We start from the raw sequence: 22,383 nt of genomic DNA, 5'->3' as shown, positions 1-22,383 counted from the left end.
CTTTATACTCTATCAAATGGAAAAGGCCAATATTTCTCATTTATTTGCCATGAGTCGATAACTTGTTATAATTAGTAAAATTGGATTTGGAATGGGACCATGGCCTTATAGCATGGAGTCTATCCTTCAATACTGGTAATTAGAAAATGCTAACAGGAAATCAAGATAAGGTATAAGTACACGGAGGTTATATCTGGATTTTTCGACCTTGGGGATTCCCTTGGACTTGGTTGGAACACCCATATTTATGGTTTGTTTGTGATTCCCACTTGTTACTTGGATTTCACTCACATTTTATATACATTTTTTCATTTCTTTAATGGCCCACCTCTCATTACTATTGAATAGTAAAATGCTAGGATTTGATTATGCTAATCTAGATTGAGTGATATGAATAACAATTGTGTGCTGGCATTGAACCCTGCAGTCCCACAATTCATAGTGTACATGTTCTAACATGCTATATTTGTGGATGGATGCAGATGAGTCGGTAATAACTAATGCAAGTGGAACTGGGATTGGAGCTGTGCTTCTACAGGACAATCATCATATAGCATTTGAAAGTAGAAAGCTTAAGCCAACAGAATTCAATTATAGTACCTATGAAAAAGAATTGATAGCAGTGGTACATGCCCTAAGAATTTGGAAGCATTATCTAATGGGCTCAGAATTCTTAATCAAGACTGATCACTAAAGCATTAAGCATATTTTGATGCAACCATTGATTTCAGATAGATATATCAAATGGGTTCCTTTTATTCAAACTTTTCAGCCAATGATTCAATATTAGCCCAGTAAAGAAAATGTGGTTGTAGATGCATTAAGTCGAAGACCACAAATCAACAACGTTTCAATGATTGAAATATAACCATTCGAGGCAATGAAAATTTCTTATCAAGATGACTCTGACTTCTCTAATATATGGACTAAGCTTGAACAAAACAATTGGAGTCCTATGTCTAGCTATTCAGTTAATGATGGATATCTCTTTTATGAGAAAAGACTTTGCATCACCAAACCATTTAGATTACAAGTTATGGAGGAAATGCATCAACCTCCTTATGTGGGACATCAAGGGGTGACTGCAACTTATCAAAGTATTTTTAAAGAATTTCATTAGCCTTTGATGAAGAAAGATATTTCTAAGTATGTTGAGTGTTTGATTTGTCAAAAGTTTAAAAGTTTTAAAGGAAAAACACCAAGACTATTAATGCCTTTGCCTATTCCTTCACCATCCTAGGAACAAATATCCATGGATTTTATTACTAGATTTCCCTTTACTTTTAATCAAAATAACATAACCTGGACCATCGTGGATCACTTCAGCAAGCAAGCATATTTCTTGCCTTGCAAAAAGACATTGTCTGCACCACAAGCTACACACATGTATTTGAAGTATGTTTTCCCACATCATGGATTACCAAAAATTATAGTATCAGATCAAGATTCCAAGTTTTGTAGTGCCTTTTGGAGGACTTTATTTAAAAATCTTGGCACTAAGGTGGATTTTACTTCAGCTTTCCATCCTCAGGCAAATGGACAAACAAAAGTAACCAGTAATACTATCTTGGATATGCAACGAATATATGTTGATTCTCGAGGCAAGATTTGGGATAAGTATTTGCATTTATTGCAATTTGCTTATAACAATACAATCCATTCTACTATAGGAAGAGCGCCATTCAAAATAATATATGGAAAGTTATTACCGATTCCTATCACAAGAATTAGTTTAAAAGATTGAAGCTGCTGATGATTTTACAAGAAAGTATGATCAAATCATGAGAGAAGTAACTGAAGCCATCAAGAGAGCTCAAGAAAAGTATACTAAACAAGCAAACAAGAAAAGACAACATATGATGTATAAAGAAGTAGATTTTGTCCTCCTACGAATTGAAAAGAGGTGTTTAAAAAGTGTTGATAAATGCCATGCAGTAAAATTAGCACCAAGGTTTTATGGACCTTTCAAGGTTATCTCTAAGATAAATGATTTGACTTATCTTTTGGAATTGCCCAATCATTGGAAGATTCATAATGCCTTTCACATTCATCTCTTGAAACCTTTTAAAGGAGAATTACCCACGCATTCTGTTTATGAAGAGCCACCTTTAATTGTGGATGAAGTTGAAGTTCTTGAGCCTGATTGTATTCTAGATGCTCGGCAAAGGACAACGCGCAAAGGAAAGATTTATAACTCCCATTTGCTGAAGTTTAAAAATCATCCAAAAGAAAATGTACAGTGGTTCCCTGAGCAGTTTTTCTGAGACCATCCTGATATCCTTAACTCATGCAAACAAAATCACCACTGAGGTCAATTGCACCTTAAGCAAGAGGGAATGTTACGAGAAAGCATTTCTCAAAACTCTTGTTCGAAATGATGTAAAGTATTTATAGGATCACAGTAGACATGGCGGGGGTTCTATTTAGTACTTTGGTTTAGTCAGGGATGCCTGACTAAACGTGTGCCATTAATAAGTATCATGGGTGATGCCATTAAGAGAAATAGTCACATTAATGGGTAATCATTTGTAAATACCATTACTTAGCATGATTGGCTAATCATTTGATGTATATCATTGTGCTAAGTATTTGATTAATGGTGAATTGGTTTATTGAGTACAAGAAATGACATGGACGGATTGGAGTAAACAAGCTCAAAGGAATAAAGGTTAAATGCCATGGTTTTATGCTAGTGCTATGAAATGTATTAAATGGCCAAGGGTCATTACATTTTTTATAAGGAAGAGTGCTTAAAAGCCTTTCCATTTTTGGCATGTAATTTTGGATGAGAACGTGAGTAAAGGAGTGACAAAGAGAAAAGTATGGTAAAAGGATGCTCAAGAGAAAAGTATGGAAAAGGGATGTTCAAGAGATGAATACATAACTTTGTATCAATGGCTCATGCTCTTATTATTATATTATAAATATTCTTGGTGTGGGATCATGAGCCACACACCTCGAGGGGGGAGATTGTACCTAGTGATTGCCTCTTCTCTTTTCATGAGTTTCTGTGCATATTCAATTTATGATGCTATTGTATGTGTTAGAATTGTAATTCATACTTCACCAGAAAGGTAGAAAGATCAAAGTCATGAGATCAGATAGAGGAGGTGAATACATATTTTGAACATTCATGAACTTTTGCACAAGTCACGACATTTGAAGACAATTCACTTATGCTCATGCTCCTCAGCAGAATGCCAAACTGAAAGGAAGAATGGTACTTTAGCAGACAGTGCTAGAGCAATGCTCAGTGAGAAGCATCTTCCGAATCAATATTGGGCAGAAGCAATAACCACTGCAAACTACTTGCTTAATCGGCTTCCGACCAAACCGATTGGGGTATGACACCTTATGAAGCATTCACTAGACACAAGCCATACATTGGGCATCTCCGCATATTTGGTTGCATAGCATATGCCCACATACATGATGATCATCGTAGAAAATTAGATGCGAAGTCACGTAAATGCATCATGGTTGACTAGAGTGAAGACAACAAAGCATGCAAGGTGTATGATCCCATCAACTGAAAGGTCATTATCTCTAGAGATGTAATCATTAATAAGGAATCAAAATGGAAAACCTCAAATACACAGGAGATAGACACACCGATTACACAGCCATCTATAGAAAAGGTTGATAAAAAGAGCAAAAATTGCCAGAAGCACCTCAAGAAGAGCCACAACAACTCATATGGTCTATTAGGGAAACCAAACCTCTAGCTAGATTGACATATGCTTAGAAAGGCAAAGCAATTCAGGTTGAAACCACCAGCTATGCTCTTATGACTACCATCATGGCTACAGAAGAGCCAATGTACTTTGAAGATGCAGTTGACAAGCCAGAATGGCAAACTACTATGAATGAAGAAATGGAAGCTTTGTACAAGAATAATACTTGGGAATTATGTGATCTTCCACTAGGAAAGCAGACCATAGCAAACAAATGGGTATACAACGTGAAGTACAATCCAGATGGAAGCATTGAAAGATACAAGGCCAGACAATTGTAAAAGGATTTGCACAGCAATATGGTCAAGATTATGATGAGACTTATGCTCCAGTATAGCAAAGATGGATTCCATATGGTTCTTGATATCACTAGCGACACTCAGCAAATGGAATGTATATCAGCTCGATGTTAAGAATGCTTTTCTCAATGGTTACCTAGACGAGGAAGTCTACATGCAACAACTAGCAAGTTATGTTGAGCCAGGAAAAGAGAATCACATTTGTAGTTTTGTATGTAGATGATTTGATTGTGACCGGAAGCAATGATAGCTTCATCAAAAGGTTGAAACAAGACTTATCTGTGCAGAGTTCATCAAAAGCACTATTGTCTTGGTATTGAGTTCTAGAGAGATTCAGGCAGCACCTTTATGAGTCAACTGAAATATGTTGACAGTATATGGCAAATTGCAAGATTGCAGCCACCCCATGGAACAGAGTGTGAAACTTACTAAAGATTTAGAAAAGCCAACCATCAATGATAGGTACTATTCAGTAGCTCATCGGATCTCTTATATATATGGCTATCACACAGCCAAATAGTAAGCTCACTAGCACAGTTTATGTCAAATCCAAAAAAAGTCTCACTGGCATATATTCAAGAAATAGTACATGTGAGAGGTGATGAAGCATATCTTCATACTCATTCATGGGTATGTTAACTTTAAAGAGGTGTGCATTTAGTAGCTTGGTGCAAACTTCTTGTTCATCTCCTAGTGTTGGGAGCCTTGATAGGCAATCCACTCCAACATGTGACTTCTTAGGGTTGTTTATTATTATGAAATGCACTAGTCTTCTTTGGAGAACATCCAATGCACTAGTCTTCTTTGGATGATTGTTTTGTTTATTAGATAGAGCAATGCTTGGTGATCAACATAGAATACAAATGGGTTACAACAAGCAAGTAGTACCTAATATTTCTAACACTATACACCATGCCAAGAGCCTCTCACTTTGTGTGCTATAATTGCACCCAAGGGGTGTCATTATTTGGTTGGCATAATAGACTAGGTACTCCAATCACCCATCTAGTTGTGCTAAGATGATGCCTATATAACCTCAGGCATTGAAATGTACGTGGAAATCATCTTGATTGGTGTAGAATGAGTCTTGCTACTTCTTGGATTTTCAAAACTTGAGAATGCACGGGACAAGTCTTCATTCTAGAGAAATTTCACCTCCTTTTTGGTGAGCTCGTAAAGTGGCATTGCAACCCTTGCAGAATCCTTAATAAATCTCCTATAGAAGTGAATTAAGACAATGAATGAGAATAGTTGGGTAAAGTTCTTGGGTTTTGGCATTTTCTATCTTTGATTTCTTGGTTCTGATCCCATCCTTAGAGATAACATGCCCAAGAAAAATGCTAGCTTCCACATAGAAAACACACATTACCTAATTTAGTGAGATCCCTACTTCTCAACACTTCTAAGGACGTTTTCTTAGAAGGGGAGATGACTAGTTTCTTTCGTGTATATGCAAAAATGATTTAGTAAATGGCAAAAAACTCAATCAAATACTCTTTGAAGGTTTCTACCATGAGCTTGTACATCTAAGTAAATGGCCAAATACTATTTGAAAGTTTCTACCATAAACCTTTGAAAACTTGATGGTGCATTTTGTAGTCCTAAGGGCATGACTTTACATGCATATGCACCCACTCGGTGATGAAGGACAAGTCTTTTGGTGCCAAGGATATTTGATTGTCTCCGTTGTACCCATCCATGAATGTGTACATTTGGTGGTCTACTACTAGTTCTAGGATATTTGATTGTATCCATTGTATCCTCCATGAATGAATACATTTCTGGTTTGCTACTTGTTCAATGATACTATCTGTGAAGGGAATGGGAATGGGTCCGTAAGCATTCAACTTTCAGTGATTTGCACGTACTCAAAGTTTTCCATTCTTCTTTGGGACCACCACAATTGGAAACAACCAATCACTCCTGTCGATTGCATAGAGGATCTAGCTCTGATCATTTGGTCTTAACCTACTTAATGTAGTTGGTAAGCATTCTATACCTCTATTGTTATACTAGCTTGGTGTCAAGTACCAAGGTGACTTTGTGTAAGCAGAGCATGAGAGGTACACATCTTGGATCAGTGCAAAGATGTCCTTGAAACTTGTGAATAAAGCCTTCATTTTCTTGAGTTGAGCTACCATCATGTTCTGACTTGCCCTTATTTTCTTAGGCTCTTGATTTGTTTTTAGATCTTGAATTGGCTTGAGAAATCAGTTTTCTCTACTAGAGTCAACTTATTGTCATCTTTGGCTCAACCAATTTTCTTTCTCCGATTACATTTTAGGAGTATTTCTTGGGGAAGAGGTCTTTCTACATGCTAGATGTTCCTCTTTTGGCCTTTATTTGATTTTCAATTGCCACTTAGAAGATGTGGATGTCACCCACAACAAAATATCTCTGTCAACCTTCTTTCCATGTCTTGCAGGAATTTGTCTTTTGCTTCCAAATCTTGTGGCCTGGAGCTCTTTGCGATCCTATTGGGTTTGGTTAGTACCTTTGCCTCTTTCTCCTTGTTCAAATTATCATCACTTTAAAGCCCCAATCAAGGAGTACTCTTTCACTTTTTAGCTAAGGCCTTCCCAAAAGAAGTGGATAGACTTTTCTTCGATGGCTACAACAATTAGGCTCACCATGTAATGGACTCCACCTATTGTGATTACCACATCCAAGAACACTCTTAGGGGATCCCCTGGCTATTGATCTTAACCAAGGTCTCAAAATAATGTTGACCCCTAATCCCCCATCAACAATGATGCCTTTGTATGTTTTTCTTCTTTTTCTTGATTTGTGATGATGAGCATTGCCTCATCTACCATTGAGGTGTCAAGCATTGGAATGGTGGGTAGTGAGTCAATCATAGCTATGTTCTATTCTTAACCTCGTGTGACCTATCTTGCAAAAAATAGCTATTTTATTGTTAAGCTAAACTTCAGGTCTTTCCTTGGTTCTTTGCCATAGCTCATCTTTGGATCCTTTGTGGTGCTTGGTGACATGTTTGCTTGTTGCTCAATTGAGGTTGGTTCTACTTGGACTTTTGAAGAATGCTCCTCTTGGAATTCGACTATGGGAGCTTTTCCATTCAATTCGCTTTTCATTTCTATTGTAGCATTAATCTAGTCTTTCTAGTTGATATCTTTTCCTTTTTGCACCCTTTCTTGCTCTATTGCTTATACATAGACTACATTGGCATCCGTTGTCTCATGCATCTCTATGAATATTGCTCTACATCCCACATTAGGGTCCACTTCCCTCATTTTAGAGTTGTTTTGTGGAAAAGTTTGATATGTTCTTGCCATAGCTTGCACTTGCTCTTAACATGGGTCTCTTTTTCATAGAAGTAGCATTTGACCCATGTCTTCCCTTAGTCTTTCTCAGTCATGGTCTCCTTTTCCCCTTGATCCAAAACTTCTTCCTCTTCCTTGGTTAATATGTGGTGGTCTATCATCCCTTGGTCTAGCTTCTTGGTGACATGATTGGCATCTGATATCTGCATGTTATCATTACTAGCATTTTGAGCTATCATGATCGTGCTTAACACAAGCCTTGCAATACTTGGTGTGACACTTTGTAGCTGCTTCAAGTACATTTGTTATACCAGGATCTCGGTCTTTCTCAGATGGCCAATTCTTATAGTGCTTTCTAGGGTTGTGTTCTTTATGCTCCTTTTTTTATATTGGAGATGAGTTGCCTTCCTTATTGCTTTGCTTAGTCTTCTTCTTTTGCTCTATCTTGACCAACAATCCACTCTTCTCTTGAGCAATGGCCTCATTGAGAAGTTCCTCATAGATTTTTGTTGGGCTCACTATTTCCAATGAAGAAAGATCCATTACCATCCCACTTAGTAGCTAGGTACACATCATTTTGTCATCAAGCAATCTACTTGATTGATCAAGTCTCTCATCCATAAGACAAATCTTGAACCACTTCTTTGTTCATTGAGTTTTACTTTGACATCCTCGTCAAACTTCTTGGCAAAAATGCCTCGAGACATCCTCTGTCATGTGATGTAATCTTGGAAGTATCCAATGGGAAATGGTTGAGCCACCACTATGCCATTCTTACTAACATGCATGGGACATAGTTCATGTGCTTGCCTTCAGTAGTATGCCTATTGATGAGACACACACAAAGAAAATTTTTATTGTGGTTGTAGGGTCTTTGTCTTCTACTCCAAGTCTTGATCACTTTGATGGGTTGATATGCTTATCTTACTACTAAGGGGCTTCTTGGGTGTGACTTCATTTCTACACCCTTTGGCCTCTTCTAGTAGCTTGGAAGGCTTCTTGATCAAGGATTCTCATGTCTTGGGTTCCATCTCTTAGTAGCTTGGAAGGCTTCTTGGTCAAGGATTCTCATGTCTTGGGTTCCATGATTTTCTATGTTGGTGTTCTTGATTTAGGAATACATTCACTCTAGGCTTTGCCTTGGTTCCTGTTGTGCATGCTTACACTCTTTGTCAAGTGCATGCCTCGACTCTAGGCTTCTCCTTTCTTCATTCTATCTTCTGTGTTGCTCTTTATTGAATGTGCGTCTTAACTAGAGACTTTTTCTTTAATCGTCCAATCCTTCACATTGCTCTCTGTTGGATGCACGTCTTGACTCTAGACTTGGTATGTTTCGTTGCATTTTTTGATAGCCTCGCTCATATCTTTGCTCATACATTGGATCCTCATGGAAGTACTCATCAAGAAAGCCTTCACTTTCTCACAATGAATCCTCGAGGTGTATACCACATTGCTCTTCGAAGGCCACTTCCCTTTATTTGCAATCCCTTTTGTACCTTGCTTGAAAGATGGGGATCAATCTAGTCTTGGTCTTGATGTAATACCTGGATGGAGCACCTCTTGATCTTCTTGTATCTCATGCTCTACATTCTTTGATGCCATCCTCCACTCTCTCTCTTGGCCTTTGGTCATCCATTCCTGATTCCAAGTTCATCTCCACTCTTCTTGGTACTTGGTTCTACCAATCCATTCTGTCTTTCCTAAGGTGCTCCTCTCATTGGCAGGAAGTGTACCTTTGATGGCATTCAAACCTCATTTTGAACATTTCCCACCATTGCGAGTGTTTTGATGACTGTTCATTAGTACTCTTCCATCTAGATACATGTACATGTGCAAGTTCTGAGAAGTTGCAAGTCTTCATGTGATACTCATTTGACTCTTTTGAAGTAGGATTAAAATTATAGCAATTGGCACACTCTACCTATTGTGCTCTTATGGCTAAAGGCTTCTAACGCTCACTCCAGACGACTTACACCACCCTTTGCAACAAATCCTACTGTGGTTGCCAAGTGTTATCTTTTTCCCTTGTCCACTTGGGTGTTCACTCATACAACCTATGACTATCCTATGTACCAAGTGCTACTATCGATGCTATGGTGTGGTGGGGGGAAAATAATCACCACTATACTAAAGGTCGCTGCAATATGGTCATAAATGTATAAAGACTTTAAGTGCGATGAACATTAAAGACATAGACCATATATTGAAAAAAATTCTGAGTTGTTTTAGGAATAGGGGGCTCTAGGGTTGATTACAAATAGTGGTGGCTACATGCTTAGTGCTCTCTATGTGTATGTGCAGCTCAGATAGACTCACATATCACACTTGGGGACATCCCCTCCTTGTTTAGGGTCGGAGCCCAACCGATGGAGGTGACAGTGGCCTTGGTTAGACGCATAGCTATGACCAAGAGACATACCAGGACTGCACCCTTGAGGGAGCAACAACGTTCTATTGCTGACCTCATGCCTCCGCTTCCACAGCCTCATCCATCCTGATGTCCTGTTGCTGACGATGATGATGATGATGGTTATGATGATGATGCTAACAATGATGCTGAGATTGATATATATATATATATAGTCGGGATATGACTATGTTGTACTTAGGACTTAGTATTGCCATGTTGCATTTTATTGCATTCTGCATTCGTGTGGATGCTCAGTTAGTAGCTCCACCACCAAAGCTCATTGTATTCACGTTTTTTCGTAGTCTCATAGACCCATCGGTCTTCCGAAGACTTTAATAAATTTTCTTTCTTTCTTTCTTTCTCGATCTGGTGAAATCATGCAAAATCCAACCAAGTCTTGGTGACTTCTTCAAGCTCTGGCCCTCTCTCTGGGTGTCTAAGCCACACAAAGTCCCTATCGCCTCTTATATAGGATCTATTTGTGTATCACCTCCTTTGCCCAAGATCAATGCCATTGCCTTAAATTCTTGAACATCTTGTGTATGCTTAATCGTTCTTGCCTTGTCAACCCACATGCACCCCACTTATCTACCACCTTGTCCACATTCATTGTGACTCTTCTGTGTGGCTATTAGGGGCCAATGCCCTCATATTCTATGGTTATGATGGGTATTACAAGCCTGTCAAGGACTTGATGGAAAACATGAGAGGCTAATGAAGGGTCATGCATATAATTGCATAGTGTTCATAGAAAACATTTTAAGGTATGCACACAACCTTCAAGATCACATGTTTGGAGTTTTTGCATAATGTACAATTTTTTGGGTGAAATGAAACAAAATGTAAAGGTTTTTATGACCACCAATTTTAAAAATTGAGGGAAATTTAGAATATTTGCAATTCCCCTTACATTAAACGTAGATTTTTTTGAACAATCCTACAAAGGGAGGCTTTTAAAGGGTGAGGGTAGAGATTTAATTTTTTGACCTTGTTAGAGGTCTTAGGAATTCCGTCAAAGTATCGTTTATGGGAAGGAATGGATGGAGTTTATTAAAAATCCCCATTTAGAGTTAGCTTACATGTGGCAAAATCTAGGGCCCTATCTAAAAATTCAATTTTTAATATCCAAGGGGGTTTGTTTGGTTGTTTTCCTCCAAAGCAATGCACTCTAAGATGTCATGTTCGAGCTTTCTGCAAAAGTTGCAGCATCTTTTCTTCTCCCGTTAGTCGCGCTAGAAGAATGTGAGGTACCAGAAGAGGTTTGGGCTTTGTTGAAATGATTGCCCCCCTTTCCTTTGCCTTTGTGATTTGTGGCAAAGGCTTGATCTACGATGGAGGCAATCCTACTAGAGCACCTTTGCTCCTACTACAAGAGCAAGGTGACAAGTCAATCGAAGGTACAAGATTGGGGTTATCCATGGCCACTATCCTCAACATCATAGTAAAGCTCTAATAAGAATCGGGTAGTCCATCCAATGTCATGGAAACCACTTGAGAATTTGGCACAATCTCATCAACATTGATGATCTGCTCTCTTAATCCTTGACTCTTGTGAGATAGGCATCCACGTTGTCTCCTTATTATCCCAACTGCCTGTGCAAAAAGGCAACCATGGCCTCATTGAATTTGATAAAGATTAGACAAAGTATTATCCCATGTAGCCGTAGCTGTTCTGCAAGACCGAATATGAGGTATAATGAACCTCTTGCAAGACAAACCAATCAAGGCATGTGCAACATCCCTCTAATCCCATCAGATCTAATCTTATGTGGAAGGAATTGGGGGCACTACAATAGTAGTGGTAGATGATCCAGATGTAGCAATGGTAACACCACCGCTACACTGGCAATAGTAGGTGCCTGTGTTGGAAAGGCTGACCTCTGTTCCTACAACAACCCCCCAAAAATTCTTAGCACCACCAAGTTGAGCACCATGCACGACCACATGGGATGGTCCATCAAGCTTGTCCTCAGCTCCAAGCATTCAAAGCAAATTATTATTTGTCATTCCAAAAATCCCTGAAAACATAAAAACTACACAAATGTCAAAGCCTCAAGGCTATTGTTGCAATGAGCTTGCTACCCAAAAAATTGACCACAAATCTACAAATGTCAAGCAAAAATTATAGCAAAGTGTTTGCAAATGTGAATGCCTAACTAACTTCTCAACACTGAGCCAAATGCATAAATCTGCCTCTCAAAACCTGGATGCAAGTAGATTGACTACAAAGATCTAACCAAGAAAAATCTATTACCACTAAATCCAGGGCAAAATCTTCTAAGGCTGCTCAAATGTTCCCGAAAAGGAAAATTCCCACAACATGAGGCCAATGCAAAACAATTTTTGTTTTGTTTTGTTTTGAGAGCCGGCTTTGCTGTGTGAGGCTTACACCCACGAGACATCTCATGGAGAACTCCCCCCACCTTATGTATTCGGTGCCACCTCAAGTGTGGACCCTTTGCAAAACAACACACCAAAGAGCGGAGAAGATACAAAGGCCCTGACAAACCCAAGCATGCGGGACTCGTCGCCTCCGACCGAGGCATGCGGGGCATGGTTTCATTAGTCCAATGTAAAGAAAAGTGGAGGAGCACGCCTTACCTGCAAATTTAGCAAAAGCACTAAATTTGTGGACAGCAAATGCATAAAATCCCCAAATTGTCTCTACCATATAGAGACAATTTGAGCCAATGTGAAGCGAAACCAAGCCAAATGCTGCTAGAGCTAAGTGAAACAATTCTGACAAGATGTAGAAATTAGTTTGCAAAAGACGCCACAGAAATCTAGAAAAATCGGGCTGTTTATAGCCTCCAATGAGCTGCTACAAGCCACAGGAGTGGACTGGACTAAAGATGAACATTGGGGGGAGTAGGTAGGAATCTAGAACACTGTCTTGATACCACTGTCAGATGCAGGGAGAAATGGATGGAAACTACAATGCAAGAGAGCAGACAAGCAATGGCGTGTACTTGCAAATGGATAATGAAACAATGGAGGCCAACATATGGCCCAAACAACTTAGGACTACATGTCCTGAACTAGGACTAATTGGTCCGAACTAACCTACAAGGCCATACCAAGGCTAAAGTGGCAACAACGTTAAGACTTTCAAACCTCCTTTTTCCATGCATGAGTTCAAATTGCTCTTTAACTCAAAGCCCCAAATACTTGTATTATGATTGCTTCTAGAATCTTCCTTTTAAATGTAAAAATGTTTCATGTTCAGACAACCACTCAATGCAGTATTGACTTGCATCGTTGAGTGTTTGCAAATTTTACTTAATGCATTAAGTGTTTCTATGCGTCCTTTTTGTCTTTCGCAAAGATAGCTATGTCGTCTGCATAGATAAGCACGAGTAAGGCATATCAAACAATTTGGTCTCCCTCTCCACACTATGTTCTCATCTATTCTTCTAATTCGAAGAGGTTGATTAGAGAACTGTCCATGTTTGACCCCTCACTTTGCCGGTTCAGCTCTTACCTTTTCATATAGTCTGAGTGTGTAATGAAGAATCTTGCAGTACATGCAAGAATGACACAGTATCCCACAAAAGGTTATAGGGAAAGATAGAAATATTACAAACACCTCAAGAACGAAGAGAAGCACAGTTGGAGGAAGAGAATAAGAATAAGAAAAAGTTTCCTTGAACTGTATATGGAATTGGACAGAAGCACAAGGAGAGTCAACTTAGAATTAAAATCCAGGGATGTTTCGCAAGGTTTTCACTTTGCAATAAAGTCTTGAAACCTGAGATAATCTGCAAAGATTATCTTTACATAAAAATTCACTTCAAACTGACAAATTCATCGTCACCATCATAATTCTCCCTAAGTTCCTATTTGGAACCATATAAAAGGTACAGGAGAAATGGTGATCTTAAAGAAATGAACGACTCGTTGAATCCAAACCTCTACTACCACCCGTTGACCATGCTTTAATATTTCCTGCACTTGTGTTGGTTGAATTTTCAACATACTCTCAGGCATTCCATAGCAGAGTTGTCAATCATGCCAACAATTGAGCTATTCACGTTCAGAAGTACATCATAACCGAGTAACACTTAACTATCACCATCATTAATTCACCACCTGCACCTTCAAATTATCACATTACGTGTTGCACCTCCCAAAGTCCTTCACAAGGTTACACTTTAAGGCTCACGAGAGCTGTTTTTAATCATTCAACTATAAGCTGAATACAAAGCCTGACCCCCAGCATTTGATATAGTGAGCTCTTTTTGCCAAGGGGCATTGCAGAAATAGCCTGCTAGTAACCTTAAGCGTCAACCAGATTGGTATAAGCAACCATTTGATGAAACGAGCCCCCCACATGTGATGTGGTAACCAAAACACTCAGAAATCTTGAAATTAAGTAGCCCTTCGTTAAGTTCAGGGGCCAATGGCAGCTGTACAGGTCAATGCTTCTTTATTGGCACCATTCCACTGGCATGATTTTCCCCATGAGACCTTCTGAAGGCCTTGAAAAAATATGTAATTTCCAGGCATCACTGTTTTCATGAGAGAATTTGCAAGTAAATGCCATCTACGATAACACATTGATTCTCATTTGTTATCAATGATCACAGATTATTGCTATAGCCATTCTGTGGAAGCTGCAAGCTCACTAAGTCTTCTCGTGGAAGTAAACCAAATGGTCCATGCAACTCCAATTCTTGAATCTCTGCTCCCACTCCCACCCCATCTGTATTTGAATGATTGGCCATCGATTCTTCCGGTGGCAAGAGGTATGTCACCTCTTTCTCAGTCCGGAAAGCAAGGTAACAAATTGCACCCAAGTATACCACCATGGCACTGAATCCAACTATACCAATAAAGACTTGCCCAACCTTGGGTAGTCCATTATTCGAGACAAGCCATTTGTAAAATGCAGTGGACAGGTAATACATATTAACTATCATAATTACACATCCAATAGCCCAAGTGATGATAGTCACCTGTAAATAATTCAAAAACTATAATTAGCATAGCCGATGATAGTGTAACATACAATAAAAGAAAAGAAAATAGAATGTATACTTTACCACAAGAGGATTTTGATGAGGACCCATCTTTGTTTTACTGCTTGTGAATTTCAACAAAGGAAGAAGGGCAAATGGGAGCTCAAATGATAAGATCATCTGACAACACAAGCTAAATGCATCACAGAACTTACAACTTTACCAAGAATATGAGATGTGGACCATGACATTAACAAGTCTAATATAACCACTATGGAGCATGCAAAAGACAGTCATTTTCAAGGCATGGTTATATGTTATGAAATTGAATTCATATCATTGTACCTGCAAGGATGGATTCGAAGCCCATAGCACATATGTTCCAATGTGCAAGATTTGGGTTTGCCAACAAGGAAAAGTTATCATATGTAGAAGGAGTGAACCTACCGATGATATAATGATCAAATTTCCTGCTCCAGAGGAACCTCCAACCAAAGCTGCAACTAGACTAGGTACAATGGCTACAGAACGTGTCAGCAGGTTCCGAATCCATGGTACAAACCGCAAACTCAGAAAACCCTGTAGAAGACGCACTATTGTAATTTCCACATGGAGACAAATAACGCTGAGGTCTTAAACAACGCATTCAATATACCTTTGTAAGACTAGAATAAGTCCGATCATACAAATTTAGATTTTTTGTTGTTCTAAAGACCAAAAATCTCCACAAAAAATAAAAGAGAAAATGAAAGAGAAGAAAAAAGAGGTAAACAAAAACTTTTATGAAAAACAAAAGGAAGACATACTTAGCAAGCAAAGCAACACTTATGTCGTCATCAGTGCCCAAGCATAAGCAGCTATACTGGGTTTCTAAAGACCCACAGAGTCTCTTGGGCAAACCCAATGCTTACTAAAATACGTCAAATAAACAAAAGAGAATGAAAATAAGAAATAAAGAAGAAAGGAAGAAGGTGACTAAGCAAAAATAAAAGTCCGGAAACAAAATCTTCCAAAAAACTGGAATTCTCTCTCTCTCTCTCTCTCTCTCTCTCTCTCTCATTTAAAATATAAAACGCTAAATGGACCCTTTACACTTATGTATCGATTCCTACAAAGAGGCAAAATTACATTCCTAACTTAGAAAGAACAAGCATACTCAATCAAACTCTCTTTTGAAACTAAAAGAAAAACAGGCTATTCAGCTCCCCGCTCTTTGTTTTCAGCTTATGTTCAATCATTCTAAACATCCTTGTGTAAAAGTAAAGTGATCAAATTACTACATTGAGTGATAAAAGACTCCTTAGTTGTACAAAGGCGGGAAAATCTATGGAATTGGGAAGAAATGACTCCATATTTTGCCAAATCAGAAATGTTTTAGTCAATGTGAGACATTTTTATAATGTGTAAACCACTATATTCAGGTTGTTCGCGTTTAATGTATATATCAACCTCTAATCCTATGGTAGAATGAGAAAGTCTAAGATCTAAGAAAACACAAGAATCCCCTCTTGAAGTGCAGTGCAGTTCACAAGAGTCACGAGGATAGATTCCTTCTCCAAAAGCACAAGCGTCTTTGTACATAAAGTCTTGAACGTAAAAAACATCTGGTACAAATAAATCATCTATAAAACGCCTAACTTGGCTAAGCTTATGTAAAATGATAGGGCAGATATTGATAGAAACAAGACGTTGCATAAACTCAATTTCATGAGTGAAAAGATAAAGTTTGCTAGAAAGACGGCACAATTAGTGCCCATGGGGATTCCTATAATTTATTGAAACAAAGCATTCAAGACTAGAAATAAAAGCTTATCCCTTTTACTAACTTGGCATGGTATGCTAGAAAAACTTGTCATTATCCAGTAGCTTAAACAACACATTCAAGACTAGAAATAAAAGCTTATCCCTTTTACTGACTTGGCATGGCTAGTATGCTAGAATAAGTTGTGATTATCCAGTAGCTTAAACGACGCATTCAAGACTAGAAATAAAAGCTTATCCCTTTTACTGACTTGGCATGGCTAGTATGCTAGAAAAAAGTTGTGATTATCCAGTAGCTCATTAATTTGAACATATTATTGAGTGTACAAAACATCCAAATTCTCCATTTTTTGCAATGGATGGATCTCATTTGTATACATACAAAGATACATATAGCCTACAATCTATCTAGATGGACCAGAAACATACCCAAAAACCTCATGTAGAAATGAATCACTCCAAGGTAGAATCACCCACAAGATTAAAAACCATCGACTACATTTTGCATGCCAGAAAATTCCCACAGGCTTCATCAGTACCCAACACTAGGCACATACCATTGTATAATATAATGCCCTCGTGCCACGAAACCTTTCAAAGGTCACGGCAAAGGGGTCTCTATATGATTTGGTTTTGAACTTCAGATCCCATAGGCAATAGTTGGTCTTCCTGAGTCTATCATCCTAATGTACCATGTTAGAATGCCTGTTGTGGCAGCTTTTGTGGTTCTGCTCTGAGTTGTATGATACATTTCTATCTTAGAAATGCCCAACATTGGAATTGTAGGGAAAAAGTGCACAAAGGTGGACAGCCAGCTTTTAGGGAAGGGACCCATGGAGTAAAGCCCAACTACAGCTTTATAGGGACTAATTCAGCCAGCTTTCTTTAGCTGAAAAGCTCCATATACTTTCAAGCAAAGCTAAAAAGCATGGCTACCCCTAGATATATAAATAAGAGAGCTTCTAAGCTCCTAGAATTAGAATTCAAGTTGTATCAGCTTCATGCTCCTCCGTGAGCCAGTTGTAAAGAGATTCCTCTTGCAATAAAAACCTATGTGCACGCGCCGGGGCGGTGTGTGTGTGTGTGTGTGTGTAGTGGTTGGGGACCGGGGGGGGGGGGGGGGGGCAGCCCTTATTTCTGGCCCCTAGTGCTGTGTTTTCCCTCTCTTCTACCCTCTCCCACCCCACTCCTCTATTGCGATGAAGTATTGCTGTTTTCCCTCCTCACTTCTATCAATTGCGCATGATTTCTTAGAGTCTACAGTTGCTGCCCCTAGCCCATTCAAGGTTCCCAGCCTGTGCGTGAAGTTTTCTCATCGCATGTGTTCTTCAGCCTGTTTGGCACATGGTTTGAGATTTCAGTTGATGTGTCGTATTCATTGTCAATTTCAAGAAGTCTTTAAGGTTTCAAAAATCAAAATAACTTACTAAGCAAAGCTATGCTTATGGTCACATCAGTACCTAGCATAAGCCAGCATCAAGTTTCAGAACATTCCAGAATCTCTTGGGTACACCCAGTGCTTACTAAGCTATAAAATGCCACCCCAAGCAAAATATACATGTAATAGCACAAAGGAAAATAACAAAGAAGAGAGAGAGCTACCAAATGTGAGAACCTGAAGATACAAAACTATTGATTTTCAACGTGACAAAAGACCTTGGACTCTAAAGATGCTTCTATATGGATTGCAAACTTTGAAACTACTTTCTCTATGGCTTTTGATGTTACAAAAGATCACTGACCCACCTGTGAGCCCCCATATGAGGAGGACATGAGGGCAGTGCATCTGTAGGCAGGTAAGTGTAGGATGACCTGCAACTGTGCAACTGTCATCAAATTAGGGTTTCACACAGCAGCATCTGTCAGCAGAAAACACGGCAGCAAACAGTGTGCATTTCAGGCACTTGTTTCGACTGTGCTTTGGGCCAAATTTTGGGACTGACCAGGTCGGCTGACCTGGCAGTCAAACTGACCTGAAGCACCAAACCAGGTTGGCTGGTTGGCTAGCGCGGGCAGACCCAGTTGGTCAGTTTATTAGGGTTCCTTGCCATATATAAGGGAGGCCTAAGCTCCAGCCTCTCTAGTCTGCATCCTGCTCAAGCCCTTTCAAAGTCGTGCTGCGTGCACGAGCAGAATTTCTGGAGCATCATTTCATTCATCCATACCTCAGTTTTGAAGAGTCCCAGCACCCTGCTAGATGTTTGTTGCTTCACCCTGGAGCAGTCCTAGCCGATCTCGTGGTGACTTACAACTGAGTATATTGTGGAAGTTCCTTTGCTGCCCTATTTACTGTTTTATTTAGAGGTTGTCGGGTCAGTTTACTGTTGTGTATCGGGAGAGAGTTATCTACGTTTTCACTGTGCACAGGGGCATGCTTCAGCTCCTGAAATTCTGACATGGTTTCAGAGCCTCATCAGCAACTCTTGTCGTACCCCTCGGCCCTGAAGGAAGAAGCCCCTCCCAAGAAAGAGGTGACCCCGTTTCAGGAAGAGATTTCTGTTAAACAGTTTACAGAAAAGTCGCACTCGCCCTCCTAAGCCTTTCACATCCTCATCATGGCAAGCAGACCTCCCATCCCAAGCTTTGGGGATTTGGGAAAACTCGATGGGACAAAGTATCCACTTTGGAAGATAAAGATCCAGAGCCCCCTTGTGTGAGGATGATTTGGGAAATCACATCTGGAGGGGAGCTACATCCCAAAATGCAGTGGATTGGGTACTATGTGATGCATAGGTCCTTACCATTATCATTGGCAAGACTGCAGATTTCGTCCTCCTGCATATTCAGCTTGCGGACACTGCTTTTCAAGCATGGACCATCCTAAAAGGCATGTACAAAATCAACAACGCTGAAGGAATCCTCAACCTCGAGACAGAGCTCTACAACATACACACAGATGAGGATGACTCAGTTCAGGAGCACATCACCAAGAGGAAGATGGTAAGAGATCAACTCTCCACAGTCAATCAACATACAGATTTAACTTGAGTTGCAAGGCTCTTGCTTGGCATGCCCCCCAGAAGTTACAAGGGTTCCGTAATGACCACGATTGCAAGGCAGCTGTCGACACGAGTCAATTTCGGAGAACTAGTGCCCCAAGTTCGACAGATCGAGCGACAAAGCAGTCCTCATTAAGGGGTAAGCCACAATGTGATGGAGACTCCAAGGAAGACGAGTCAAATGGTTCTAAGAAGGACAAAAGTGCTTCTACTCTTGAGAAAATGGGGCATTTTGCCAAAAGCTGCTAAGAGGAAGGTGGATCGAAAGAAGAAAGACACTAACAAGTCAAAGGGAGACAACAAGTCAAAAGCCATCCTGTCATCACAAATGAAATCTTCCTAGTCAAAATCACTGAGAAGTGCTCATCACTTGCAATCACAAAATGGAGGAGACAATAGGTACGCCGACAGTGGAGCCTCAAAGCACATGACCAAGATGAAGACTAGTTAAAGAACCTTGCTAGAGTCATTTCTGTTCATCCATTACTGTGGGATAGTTGAAGCTGCTTGATTAAAGGCATTGGGATCGATTCACAATAACCATGTGTGAAGACAAGGTATAAACGAATGTTTTATATGTCCAAAACCTTGTAAGAATTTACTTTCACTTAGCCACTTGCAAAGAACAAGATGAGAGTCGTCTTCAACAAGGACGAAGTGGTCATCACATCCAAGATAACGCTATGAAGGTACAAGGGGACACTAGGATGTCTCAACTATGGCACGAGAGGTTCGAGCACACTAGCTACACCACTCTGGAGATGTACAAGGCCGGTATGGTGGAAGTACTTCCACAATTGTCAAGCAAGTGAGCTTGCATGCAAGGCAAGTAGCACCAGGCACCATTCTCGATGGATGCCATGAATGGGACCACAAAGCCATTGAAGGTGATTCATTCAGATATCTATGGAGCCATGCCTACAAGATCACTTCAAGGTCAAAGTACTTTCTCACCTTCCTAGATGAGAAGAATGACTAGGGTTTATTGTCTTTCTGAGAAGTCACAACCTTGAGAAATTCAAGGAATGGAAGGCACGAAAGAGACTCAAACTTTCAAAACAGACCGAAGGGGAGAATCCATGTCAAAAGAGTACAATTCTTACTGCAAAAAGATCGACATCAAACAGCAGTTGACAATATCACGCATATCCCAACAACATGGGGTGGCTGAGAAGAAGAATCGAGCATGCTAGAGATGGGTTTGAGCATGCTGAGAGGCAACAATGTCCCAAGCTCCTTTCGGGCAAAGGCCGTCAATACTATTGTCCACATCCGTAACAGCACAATGACCAAAGCAGTTGCGGGGAAGAAATCTGTACAAGCTTACTTAGGTAAGAAACCTATCATTAAGCACTTCGGAGTTTTCGATTCTCATGACTGGTGCATGTTCTCATAGATAACAAAAGCAAACTAGATGCGAGGAGCTAGAAATGCATATTCATCACTTACAGTGACAAGTCCAAGGCTTATTGATTGTACAACAAAGAAGTAAAGAAGGTGGTGGTCAGTAGGGGATGTAGTCTTCCATGAGACTCATCCCTATCTCAACAACGTGACTGCCTCTACACTTGCACTACTCTCAGCGATGCTCACATCAAAGCAAAAGAAGTAGAAGCGCGTATGGCGAATTCAAACTAGAACCAAAAGAGCCACATACTGAAGGTATAAATTACAACGAGACTTTTGCCCCAACGGCCTAGATGGAGATAATTTGGACATTGATGACACTCGCTTCCCAACATAGGTGGCCCATCTACCAGATGGATCTAAAGTCTACCTACCTCGCTAGACATTCGATGGTGTGCACATTCGGGGACGGCACTCTACGGACAGAAACAAGCTCCCAAAGCATGGATGATTACTTCTCACAGATTGGTCTTTCTTGAAGTTTGTCGGATGCAAACCTGTACCTCCATTCAGAGGGCGACAGAAGAACGATGGTGATTCTCTACATCAATGATCTTATCCTAACGGAGAATCAGGTACATAGTTGCACGCCAAAACGGAACTATCATGAATGAATGATGATTCAAGAATCAACAAGTTATTACAATTTGCAGCTGCATAAGTAAAAAGCATCCATAGTATCTACTGTTATCCAGATTCCAGATTCATGAACCATGTGACATGTCACATATCAATGTCAAAAAAATAAAAGCACACCCATAGTAGCATCACCCATGATCATGACTCAGGAAAAAAGGCACTGGGCAGCTAGATGCCAAAGTAAAATTTAGGAGGATGGAGAGGCTGAAGTATATTGTAGGAGAGGAGAAGCATGAGAGGAGTAGGAGAAGGAGCGGAGTAAAAGTAGGACGGTAGGAGAGTGGAGACTCGAGAAGCTAGAATAGGAGAGTGTAGAGGCTAGAGTAGGAGAGCTGGAGAGTGGAGAGGCTGGAGCGGACAATTCAAGAGGCAAAATGAAGCAAGGTGTGGCTAAAACCCTGCTCAGGTTTTTTCACAACAACAAGATTTTCGAAACGGTGTTTCGCCGTTTCAAAAATGGTGCCTTTTTTTTCCTGTTTCGGTTGCATGAAATGGTGTTTCATGCAACTAACGATCATGTAGCAAGTTAAGGAAGGTAAAGACTCTCTTGCATGAAGAGCTTGAAATGACTAACCTTGTTTTGCTGCACTACTTTTTGGGGACAAAGATATGGTAGGAGGAGGAGAAGACTTTCATCTCTCAAGAAAAGTACTGCCAAGAGATCCTGAAGTGGTTTCAAATGGAAGAGTGCAAAGAGGCATATTGCCTACGGAAGCTAGGAACAAATTCAATAAGGAAGCTTCAAAATAGTGGACTTGACCAAGGATCCGCAATTTGTGGGGCTCCCAAACAGTCTTCTTGACATTGCATTCCCATTGGAGCTACCTTGCCAGTTCTCATTAAAACCCCAAGGGCATCAGTGGCAAGCTTGCTTGCATGTGCTACGTTACTT

General features: G+C 39.9%; 1 protein-coding gene across 2 annotated transcripts in view; it reads right to left on the bottom strand.

Annotated features, from left to right (window-relative positions):
* Positions 1-13,411: 13,411 nt before the first annotated feature.
* The window catches only part of LOC147897553 (metal transporter Nramp1-like), a 42,580-nt gene continuing 33,608 nt past the window's right edge, over positions 13,412-22,383 (bottom strand). Inside the window, exons 11-14 of one of the 2 annotated variants that reach the window (XR_015541662.1) lie at positions 15,133-15,264; positions 14,770-14,865; positions 14,248-14,682; positions 13,412-13,776 (exon numbers count right to left, since the gene is read on the bottom strand). Coding sequence is in view for 1 of the 2 variants with exons in the window: in XM_087380211.1 (XP_087236337.1) it covers positions 14,308-14,682; positions 14,770-14,865; positions 15,133-15,264 (603 nt within the window). In the remaining variant the exon portion in view is untranslated. Of the gene's footprint in view, positions 13,777-13,797; positions 14,683-14,769; positions 14,866-15,132; positions 15,265-22,383 lie in introns of those variants that run through there. The other variant, XM_087380211.1, reaches the window with a different exon arrangement.

This window comes from Dipteris shenzhenensis, chromosome 10, assembly GCF_047967505.1.
Source record: "Dipteris shenzhenensis isolate YYH24624 ecotype China chromosome 10, Dip_SZ_1.0, whole genome shotgun sequence".
NCBI classification, from domain to species: domain Eukaryota; kingdom Viridiplantae; phylum Streptophyta; class Polypodiopsida; order Gleicheniales; family Dipteridaceae; genus Dipteris; species Dipteris shenzhenensis.
This window is presented reverse-complemented; position numbering and strand designations above follow the sequence as displayed.